Below are 11,504 nucleotides of genomic sequence, written 5' to 3' on the forward strand. Positions count from 1 at the left end.
ACACATAAACATAGACATACACACAGATATAGACACAGACACACACACACAGATGAAATCATAGACTTAGAAACACAGATACACAAATACACATAGACATACACACAGATACAGACACACACACACAGACGAAGTCACACTTAGAAACACAGACACACAAATACAAATACACATAAACATAAACATAGACACAGATATAGACACACACACAAACACACATAGATGAAGTCACAGACTTAGAAACACAGACACACAAATATACATAAACATAGGCATAGACACAGATATAGACACAAACACACACAAATGAAGCCACAGACTTAGAAACACAGACACACAAATACACATAAACATAGACACACACTCAGACACAAATACTCATAGATGTAAACATAGACATAGACAAAAACAGACACAAGCACAGGCACAGACAAAGATATAGGCACAGCATTGACATAGACACAGCCATAGACGAAGACACAGTCACAGACACAGACAAAAAACATGGACATAGACAGACACTGAGACAAAGACACAAACAGAGAAAAGACAGAGAGAGAAACACAGGCACAGATACACACAAAGACATAGACATGGATGAAAATATACACAGAGACAAAGACATACACCTAGACATAGGAAAGACAGGACGAAGGCGTAGACGTGGACAAAGATGAGGACACAGACACAAAGACGTACGGATATGGCCAATGACAAAGACAAAGACATACACACAGTCACAGTCATAGACAGAGACACAAACTCAGAGACAAAGATATAGAAAGACATAAGCAAAAACATAAACATAGATCCAGACATAGATGTAGATGTAAATGTACATATTTAAATGTGGCCAGTTAACTCATGAGCTTGTAAATAGAGCCAACTCTCAGACTTGTCAGTTTCAAACCAAGCAGCTCCCTGCTACGTGCACTCCACAGAGTCATCTTTAAAACCTATCTCTGCCTGTCCCTCTCTTCCTCAATCACCATCCACGGCTCCCTAGTGCCCTCTGGATCAAGTTCAACTTCTTTCATCTGACATTTCATATGAAGCTCCCTTCTACTTCTTGAATTCAGATCCCAGAGAAGCCCACCTTGCTCAGCAGGAGCACATCAATGAAGTCCAAAGTCTTGGATTTGGCCTTGGCTTGGAGGAAGTCATCAACACCCTGGCTAGGAAGGGTGCGGCGCCGCTCCTGGATGACGGCGTCTGTGAAATCGTGCACCAGGCGGCAGGCCCTGCGGAAACGCTGCCCTTCAGGGGTGAGATAATACAGGAAATCTATATGCAGGGGGATCTGCTGGTGTCTTTTTGATACAAGGGCACTGAGCTCCAAGATGGCGGCAATATATTCACTGGGCTTCCTGCAGGATAAGGGCAGAAAGGGAGAAAACAATTTAATACACCTGAAGACCCAGGAGCACCTCCCACCAGCAGCCAGGAGCTACCTCCTATCAGTAAACGGATTTTCCAGGAACAGGTGACCCCACAGATACAGGGTGGGGATCAGAATGAGATTGATTCTCCAAGTTCTCTTCTCTCCCTGAATCCAATCTCTATGAGATGCCTCCATGCCGCTAGGCATCCAGAGTGTAACTTGCACACTTTTCTCCTATTCTCTCTTTCCCTCCCTGTATACAGTCCTGACCCTTCTCCTTGAAACTGTCCACAAAGTTCAGACTTCATCCTCCTCCAACCGATCTATGGTCTAGCTTCCACCCTAGCCTCTTTGCATCAGTGTTAACTCCATGTAGTGCTACATTACAGTCAATTCCCTATAGAGCTCAGCTCTGACCACACCCACCAGTTCAAACCTCTTCGATGGCTCCCTGGAAGCCTCAAGATAAAGTTCACACCAGTCCTTCAATGATCAGGTATAACGAAACTCCTCCAGGAAGGTTTGTCTGATTTCCCTGCTCAGTCCTCCCTCCCCCACCTACCCACTTTGGGTCCATGGCCCAAGATCCCAGACCCTGGGCAAGAACTTACTCCTGACAATGGCTGTCAAAGCTGAAGACACATTTCTGCAGACTGTCCAAGGTCATGAGGCTGATGTGCTCAAACATGTCCAGACGGGCACTGCCCCCCGAAGCCAGGAGCTGCCACTTGGCCTAGCCAGAGAAGGGGACAGAGCTGGGGCAGGCTCCTTGCTCCCTTGAGCACCTCTCCAACCCCAACCGTCAATATGCACTCCCCAGAATAAGCCTCTTCATCTTCTCCCCTGGGACCCCTCCCCAGGGAGAACCAGGTTATGGTGCAAGCAAAAGCTGTTACTACTAAGAGATGAAGACCCAAGATTGGGAGTTAGGAGACCTAGGTTCAAGTTCCAGCTCTGGCTCCTGTGCTCTGTGTGCCATTAGTCAATTCACTACCCTCCCCTATATCCCGCCTGTCAAATCTTCAGGAACAGTTAAGATGATGTGCTTTGGAGCCATATAATCCACGTTAGAAACTCTGCTCCACCACACCAAGCTCAGTCATTAGCTGGGTGAACTTGGGTTAGCTCCCTAATCTCTCAGACGTGCAGTTTCATCATCTGCCATGGGGCAGAAACACATCATCTCTCCTTCACAGAGTTCTTAAAATTAAATTAGGCAATATATACTCGTGTCATGGAATGGGCACATGGCATTGTTTCTGGCATATGGTTCATGCTCAATAAATGTTGGATTTCCCCATCTGCATTGTAATAAATTGATTTCAACAATCTCCCTGTTTTGGGGAGGTAGTCCTTCGTGAGTCCTGAGCATCCTTTCTGGGAATGTCATGAATACAAGACACTGATGTTCTTGACATGGAAAATTTATCAGAGTTGTGTTTGCAAAGAATAACTTTGAGGGATAAGGTAAAGACTCCCCCTAGACATGTTGCTTTTGCTTGCTATAAAAGCAGATTTCCTAAGCTTAATTCTCCTTTTCTGTAATGCAATATACTATGTCAGCAGGCATTTATAGAAGCCCACCTGTGTCAGCCCATGGGATTTGAGAAGCTTGGAGAAAAAAAGTGCAATCTAACAAGAAACACATGCTGCTCTCTGTGTCATGAGTAGTAAACTATCCTTTGTCTCTGACCCAGGAGTCTCTTGTCCTTCTGGAAGAATTTATGAAACAGTAACAAACTAACTTATCAATTTGTAAGTTAAAATAAATCCTAGACACTTCACAAAACCTTGCCACAATTCTTCCCTTCCTCCCATATCCACACCCTTTGCAATGTGATTTTTCAGCAACTCCCATTAATAGACAGAGCCTATGTTACCCCCTGCCTTTGATTCCGTGTTGGACTTCTGGCTTTCAATGTCAAAATACAATGTGGTGAAAACGATGAGGTAATAACTAATGAAGTTAAAACTGGTCTTACTCCCTGGAGCCCTGCCTGCATTGTGAACCACGGGGTGCCTTCTGGAAGGAGACAATCATAGGGAGGAACATCCAGGGGTCCCAGCTGAGGCCAAACCCAGACACGTGAGAGAACCCAAACATGTCCCAGCCAAAACCCAAACATGTGACAGAATTCAACCAACACCTGCAAGGCTGCCTACCTGACCCCCAGCTGCTCATGTACCATGAGTGATCCCTTCCACATCCAGAAGAACCCGTCAACTGTCCCACAGACTTCTTAGCAATCATAAGTCCTTATTGTTTTAAACCAATCAGTTTTCAAGTTTCTTACCAGCAACAGCTACTATGCAATTGTCGTCGTGACCCTCTTGAGTTTACAGGGCTTGGGTGACGGAAACATAGAAACGACACCTTCTGGGCACCTACTATGCACCAGGGACATGACTCCATTACATCACCTTGACCATCTTTTAAGTAGGGATTATTAGCCCCATTCTACAGATGAGGAAACCAAGGCTCAGAGAAGAAGAGCAATGACCCAATGACACAAGCAGAGCCAAAATTCCAGACCAGATCTGTCTGTGGTCCCTCCACCCCAAGGCTGCAGTTGGGACCTTGGCTTCAAATAACTCACATGCATGATGTTCACACTCTCATTGAAAATCTTCATATAGGGCTTCAGGATGTTGAAATGGAAGGCAGGTGTCAGCATCCGACGGTGGCGGCTCCACTTGTCACCAGCACTCAGCAGGAGCCCATCCCCTAACAGGGCAGCCAAGGGCCATGGGCAAGGGCGTCTCCCTCCCCTGGCCCTCCAGGTTGTTCCCAACCCTGTTCACCTGCAGATACTCACCCAGCCAGGGCTCCAGGAAGCTGTAGAAGAACTTGTCCTTTGGTGCAAGGGTGGCTGACATAAATGAAGACAATCAGGGGCCATGGAGGCAGGTGAAAGAGGAACTTTGGGGGTGGCGGAGGCTCCCAGCAAGAGGTTTGCATTTCTGCCTTCTGAGCCCCACATAGCAGGAAGGGGGCCAAGGGCAGAGGAAGAAAGGAGGATGGGGGAGGGGAGAGAAGACCAGACCAGCCTACAGCAGCACAGTACAGCAATGACACTGCCTAACCTGGCACGGAGAAGCTATGTTGGGGCTCCAGCATGCCTTGACACACCTCCTACATGATCCAACATTTTCCTCAACCCTTGAGCACAGCTCGGCACTCTACAGAATGCCTTTACATGGACCTAGGACACTCTGTCCACCCCAGCACTCTCTGACATCTTCTGGCATGGCATCTTCTGACATGGACCTGGACATGAGATGAGGCATGACCCTGACATGTGTTCACATGTCCTGACATGGCCACAAAATACATGACAATTCCTAACACGAGACAGTATGCTCTAACATGCACATGAGATGGTCTAACATGACCTCAAAAGCACGTTCCACATACAAGCTCCGGGTTGAATATAAATATGGTACCTTTAACGTCCCAGACATAGCCCACATGTGATCCAGACTGTTCCTCAGGCATGACCCAAACATACTATAACACAGCCTCAGACAAAACTCAAATAATGTCTCAGACAGTTCACGTAGGGACCCTGGGTCCCAGACCTCACACAAGCCCCAAACATGGCCCAGATGTGACCAGCAGGAGAAAATGACAATGTCAAACAGCACCTGAGACAAGAACCAAACAGGCCCTCATATGCCCCACATGTCCTTGGCCACAGATAAACCCCACACATGACCAGCTCTACATGACCCCAGTTGGATTGATACACCAGATGTAACCAGGTATAACATATTTCAGGTGTAACCAGGACCCACGTGTAAATATACACGGCAGTCCTGGCCTTATAACAGCCATCATAGAGACACGTCCCAGACATGAGCAAGCAGGAACAGAGGTCAGAAAGGTGGAAGTCCAGGGGCGATGGAGGCAATGGGGTCTCCACCACAGCCCCACCTGGCTACACATGGGTCACGTGATCAGCTGGAGGCAGCAGAGATCCCAGCTGTGGGCAAGGCGTGGCCAGTGCAATGTCTACCTGGAGCAAAGAGCACAGGCTTGATGCAGGTGGGGAGGAAGACATGGATGACTGCCTGCCAGGGCCCCACCCACCAGCAGCACATATCACCAAAGGTGCCCACCAGGCTTTGTGTGTGTAGGAGACCTTCCTCTGAGCTGTGAATCTGGAGAAAAACAAACAGGACCCAATTCATGCTCTCCTAGGCTGTGAGAGAGAAGGATCTGCAGGGAAGAGGTCGAAGCCCTCACCCTGAGGATTTTAAGCAGCATCTCATCCTCCTCTCAGTGCTGAGCCCCACCTGGGCTTCCTCCTCACATCCTCCATGCAGGACTCTCCAGTCCTTCAGTTACACAGACAGAAAAGGTCTTTCCCCATGTGGATCCACACACCGTGTTTCCTGGGCTGTCATTCATCCCATTTTCCAGATGAAGAGCCTGAGACTCTGAACAATAAAGTCACTTGCCCACAGTCCCAGACCATGGCAAGCCTGAGGCCTAAGACTGGGTCTGTCTGCACCCATGGCCTGAATCCTTACCAACAAACTTCTTTGCTCCCCCAAAACAGTAGCTCTGAGAAACCAGGCCTGCCAAGACTGGCCAATCAGAGTCACAGGGATTTGGTGAAAAATTGGTCCTATGACTCAGGCAAGGAGAAGTAAATCATGGGCCATTTCTGGGAACTCTGAGGGAAAGGTGGGCTTTCCCATGGGAACTGAGCTTCTGGGACTCATCTTTGACGTCATGAGGAAAAGGCCGCCTTGAAAGGAAAAGCAGCCTGGAGAAAGCTAAAGCCAAGAGAGAAAGATAGATTCCCAGTAACATTGTGTGAGACCCGGATCCAGCCATGCCTGAAGGCCACCTCCCTGGACTTTAAAGTCAATAGATTATCTTTCTTTGCTTAGATCACACCAGGTTGGGTTTCCATCACTCACAATGGAAAGAGACCTCAATAACCAGAGACAGCTGGGAACCAGCCCAGAGTCACTCAGCATTTTGATGTCAGAGCCATGGTCTCTGTAGGATGCTGCTCATTCCCCCTGCTCAGCCTGGCCTGTCCAACAATGGGAAGCACAGAGGTCAAGGAAAGGGTACCAAGCTGGGGTGGAGTCTCCTTTTGGAGATCCCCAGGGCCTGCAGCAGGAGAGCAATGAACTTAGGGTAGACAAGCTATAGGATGGGGTAAAAGGAATTGACCCACCAGAGGTGGACATCATGGAAATAGCAGCCCAGACCTCCCACCAGCCACAAGTCCTCCTCATTGTTCTAGGCTTTGGGACAGGCAAGGTGATGCTAGGCCTGGCAAGGGGCCTTGAATACTAATGATGCTCAATTGCATCACCCTGCACTCTCCTTTCAAACATTCCTACTCATTGTTCCAGACACAGCTCCAGCAACTCCTCCTCCAGGAAGTCTTCCAGCCTGCCCCAGCAGAGACCTTGTTCTTCCCTGGACTGTCATCCATCTCCCTCTGGCCCTTTCCTGATCCCATGAAGTTGGGGATATCTCTATCCAGGTCCATCTCCTCAAGGTTGGGGTTTCCTCCAAGACAGAGCCTTGAGTTGAGGTCTCTCAGGGTGTTCCAGGGCAGCCCAGAATACCAGAACAGGGGTTCAGACAGCAATGGAGAGAGGAGACGCTGAGATGGGAATTGATGAATACATGAAAGAAAAGCGAAGATGGCTGAGAGAGAAGGAAAGGAGAGGCCAGAGTACTGCAGGGGCCAAACAGGAGCTTGGGGATAGAGGAAGTACAGACCTCAAATGCACCGCAGCACCCACCACCAGGTGTTCCAGATGGTACCTGAGGCATTGATGACAGACCGGATGATGTCGGGGTGGCACAAACTGAGGAGGGGGAAGACAGGGCCCATCCAGACCTTAAAGCCCTGGGGATAGGTGGCCACCAGCTGAGTCAGAACTCTCATGCCCTCCTCTGTGGATTTGACCTGCAAGCAAGGCAGGAGTCGTTACCTTCTGTGATGGTTAATTCTAGGTGTCCACTTGACTAGGCTAAGGGATGCCCAGGTAGTTGGTCAAACATTTCTGGGTGTGTCTAATCCATTCGTCCTATCTATCTAATTTTTCTATCTATATATCTATCTGCCTACCCATCTATCCATCAATCCATCTTATCTGTACTTTCATCCATCCATATATTCATCCTATTATCTGTCTACTTATCATCTATTAATAACTACCTATCCATCTGTCTGATGTATCCATCATATATACCTACTCTATCTGTATACCTAATCTATCCATCCTATCTACTCTATCTACCCATCCATCCATCATCCGTCTATCCATCCTATCTGTGCATCCATGTGTCCATGCATCCATCTATCCTTTTATCTATCTATCTACGTACCTGTCCACCCATCCATCCACCATCTATCCATCCTATCTGTGCATCTATCTATCTATCCTATTATCTATCTATCTATCTATCTATCTATCTATCTATCTATCTATCTACATTCCTCCTGATCGATCGATCTATCTCTCCCTCTCTCTCTCTCTCTCTCTCTCTCTCTCTCTCTCTGTCTGTCTGTCTATCTATCTATCTATCTATCTACCTATCTATCTATCTCTCTGTCTGTCTATGTATCTATCCACATTCCTCTTGCTCTATCTCTCTTGGGGCCACCTCCAAGTCCCAGGGTGCATCCCAGGGCAGAGGGAGAAGACACACTGTCCGCTCACAGAGGCCCAGTTAGCTTGAGAGGAAAGATTTTCTTGTTCTGGGAGTCATTTCAGCCCAGAGGCGGCCACATGGGGAGGTCTTCACAGGGGAGATTCATAGGGAGCAGTATGGCCTCAGGACATGTCCCTAAGGCTGGTCCCCACACCCCTTCATGTCCTGGCTGGTCCACAGAGGTTCCAGTTCCTCCCATGGAGAAGGTTCTGCACATAGGAGACCCTCCCTTCTCACCAGCCACTAGGGGAGCAGAGGTGACTCTGACTGTCCATCAGGACAGTGTCTCCCCCCTGGGAGCAGCTTCTGCATCAGGCTCTGTGCTAGTGTGTCCTGTGCACCCTCCCACTTCACCTGTGGAGCAGCTTCTGCACCAGGCTCTGTGCTAGTGCGTCCTGTGCACCCTCTCACTTCACCTGTGGACACACCCATCAATCCTGCCATTTGCAATGAGCAGATTGAGACCACGTCCCCCAAAGAAGAGAGCAGGTCTAAGTCAGAGGGCATGGTCTCGGGGAAGGGAAAGGCCAAGGAAAGCTTCTGAAAGGGGAAGTGAGTGACCAACATCTTTCTGGGTTTGGTAACAGGTCTCACTGGTAAGAGGGAGATAAGAGGAAGAGGAAGATAAGAGGAAGGTGCCTTCAGATATGGTGGAAGTGGGAGACGGCCCACGCCTCTCCTCTAGCCCAGCTGTACCCTCACAACAGGAAATAGTCTAGGCAGGGAGAGGACCCTGGACAGTGGGTGCAGGGCCTCGAGTCCAGCAATGGAGAACGTGGGAATGTCAGGGACTCACCTCTCTGTGCAGCCAACCCTTTGCCCAGAAGCCCCGCCGAGGTGCATTAGTGTGGGAAGACAGGCAGGAAAAGGATTCAGTGCAGGCCAGGAGTGGGAGGATGAGGAGGTGAGAAGGGCTTGGGTTGGCACAGCACAGAAATAAGTGAATAAACAGGGGAATGAGTAAGATGCCTCCCCTGCTTTTCTGCCACCCCAGATCCCAGCCCACCCCTTCACCCCCACTCCATCAGCCTCGTACCCCTCAGGAAGTCCATCCACCCTGAGACCTAGACCCATCCTGCTGCCACACTTACCATGCCCTGGTGTCCCCAAAACCAGTTCCGTTTCGGGGGTTGTGGGAAACCCCGGAGGCGGCGGTTGTTTTCATAGAAGGCGTAGGTCCAGGCCAGGACACGGGCCAGGAGCCAGGAGGTCCCGACTAGCAGCAGGAGCAGCCACGGGGACGTTGCCACCGGCCCGAGGCCCAGCCAGGACAGGCTCAGCTGGGACATCCTGCAGGGCAGATGGGATGGATGGTGAGATCCTGAGGCCCAGGAAAGGGCCCCAGGGAAGGGCCCAGGGAGCTCCAGGGACAGTAAAGAGGCAGGGATGGGCAGTGCTGGAGGTAGAGCAGGGAGGGCTCAGGGATGGTTAAAAAGGGACTGAGAGGTAAAGCGCAGAAAGGCCCAGCCAAAACCAGCAGCCAAGTGGCCTCCAGTTCCCTAGTAAACACTCAGAATGGGAAAGAGAGAGAGAGACTGATTAAAGTCCAGAAAGGCCCAGCCTGAATCACTGGGAGGTTGCCAGGGGCTTGGTTTCAGTCACCAGGAAACCTCCCATCCTCCAGGCCAGCACCTGGGAGCTGCATGGGCCTTGGGCAGTACCCCTCTCCATCCCAGGCCAGAACCCCCGCCCCGGTCCTGCCACTCCCAGCCTGGTACCTTCTGTCAGGAGCAGTTTGTCCCACACAACCTCCTCTCCCTGTCTGCTGGGAGGCCTTTGACCCTGGCCCTTGATGTAGGAAAGGCTGTGGGAGGGCTGGCTGGGTTGGGCTGGGCCAACCAATCCCTGCAGCCTGGGTGCATCTCCTGAGCCTGGGCAGTCAACCAACACCTGGCCTCAGGCCAGCTGAGTGCAGAGGAATCAGCTCAAGGTCCGGATGGATGGGTAGATAGAAAATAGAGTAGATAGGATGGATAGTTTAGGTAGATACACAAAGTAGAAATAGATGATGGATATATTAGACAGATGGATAGATAGCTATTAATAGATGATAGATAGATACATAGATAATAGGATGAATAGATGAATGGATGAACCTACAGCTAAGATGGATTGATGGATGGATGGGTAAGCAGATATATATATAGATAGAAATAGATAGATAGGAATAGATAGATAGAAATAGATAGATAGAAATAGATAGAAATTAGATAGATAGGATGAGTAAATAGATGAATGGATGAACCTACAGCTAAGATGGATGGATGGATGGGTAAGCAGATATATATATATAGATAGAGAAATTAGATAGATAGGATGAGTAGATTAGATAGACACACCCAGAAACAATGTTCCATCGCTGCCCCAGATATGCGGGATCCTCATTTGTGACATGGGAACTGGGGATCCTGGGTCACTCCAATCACTCCAGATGCTACACGGCCAGTGACTTACTCAGTACGATGCTGAGGAACCATCAGAAACAGGATCAGAGTCACTCTCAAGCAAAATTAAAATAAAATAAAATAAAAAATAAAACCTCCAAGGATTAAATGATTTTCCCATTGTCCTGGGGAGAAATTAATCCAAGGGAGGTCACAGGGCAAAGAATTCCCCATCACCACCACCACCACCAGGGATATACCATCACCCCTGGAGTTTTCTGATTTACTCTTTGTCCCATTAAGCATGAAATTTCTTTTGCTAGGTTTCTTTCTGATAAGGGAGAAGAGCTTAATATCTCTACCTTTCCTCTCCTCCTCCTGCCTAGTCTCTGTATTCTGGGTTAAACTTTAATTTATGTTGGGAATTTGCAATGTCTGACACATCTAGCTGAGCCTTCTGCACAGAGATACATTGGGAGTGGAGGCTAATAATTGGGTCAAAGGAGAAACGCCATAAGCCCACACTCCTATCAGGGTGGATTAAAGGTCTGACTTGCCTGACTCTTGTCTCACCTGCTCCCATGGTCTGAGTAAAAGTTTGGGTCCTGGGGCTATGAGGTTGTGTGAAGCCTTCCAGCCCCATACCTGCAGAACAGTTTGCAGCGCACTCTGCTCTGAACTGCCCCAAGTTTGCACAGATATTCTTCATTCCTCGAAAGAAACTGCACCCTTCAAAGCTCACACATTTCCCTTCTTGGCTCAGCACAGACTGCAAGTTCTCTAGTTAGCTTATTATCAAATAAAATGGTGGAGAAGGGAACCCAGGCAGCTGGGCACAAAAGGCAATGAGCAACAAGCTTCCTCTCCGAACGCGATTTTCTGTGTAAGATCCTGGACACTCCCTGGACTGCTCCCAGCCATCTGCCTCATGCTAGGTTTCTAGTTAATGTAGAACAAAAAATCTCACATCTTCCTTCTAGATATAGCTGTGGTCATTTCAACTTAGGCAGCTGTGCTTGAGAATCTTCTCCTTAATACCACACGACAA

General features: G+C 48.8%; 1 protein-coding gene across 2 annotated transcripts in view; it reads right to left on the bottom strand.

Annotated features, from left to right (window-relative positions):
* CYP4F2 (cytochrome P450 family 4 subfamily F member 2) overlaps positions 1 to 9,879 on the bottom strand; it is a 19,434-nt gene extending 9,555 nt beyond the window's left edge. Inside the window, exons 1-7 of one of the 2 annotated variants that reach the window (XM_017893720.1) lie at positions 9,791 to 9,879; positions 9,164 to 9,362; positions 7,179 to 7,323; positions 4,198 to 4,251; positions 3,979 to 4,106; positions 1,993 to 2,114; positions 1,097 to 1,367 (exon numbers count right to left, since the gene is read on the bottom strand). In XM_017893720.1, the coding sequence (XP_017749209.1) occupies positions 1,097 to 1,367; positions 1,993 to 2,114; positions 3,979 to 4,106; positions 4,198 to 4,251; positions 7,179 to 7,323; positions 9,164 to 9,361 (918 nt within the window). In that variant the 5' untranslated portion in view covers position 9,362; positions 9,791 to 9,879. The other variant, XM_017893721.1, reaches the window with a different exon arrangement.
* Positions 9,880 to 11,504: the final 1,625 nt, after the last annotated feature.

This window comes from Rhinopithecus bieti, unplaced genomic scaffold (assembly GCF_001698545.2).
Source record: "Rhinopithecus bieti isolate Rb0 unplaced genomic scaffold, ASM169854v2 scaffold_23826, whole genome shotgun sequence".
Taxonomy (NCBI): Eukaryota; Metazoa; Chordata; class Mammalia; order Primates; family Cercopithecidae; genus Rhinopithecus; species Rhinopithecus bieti.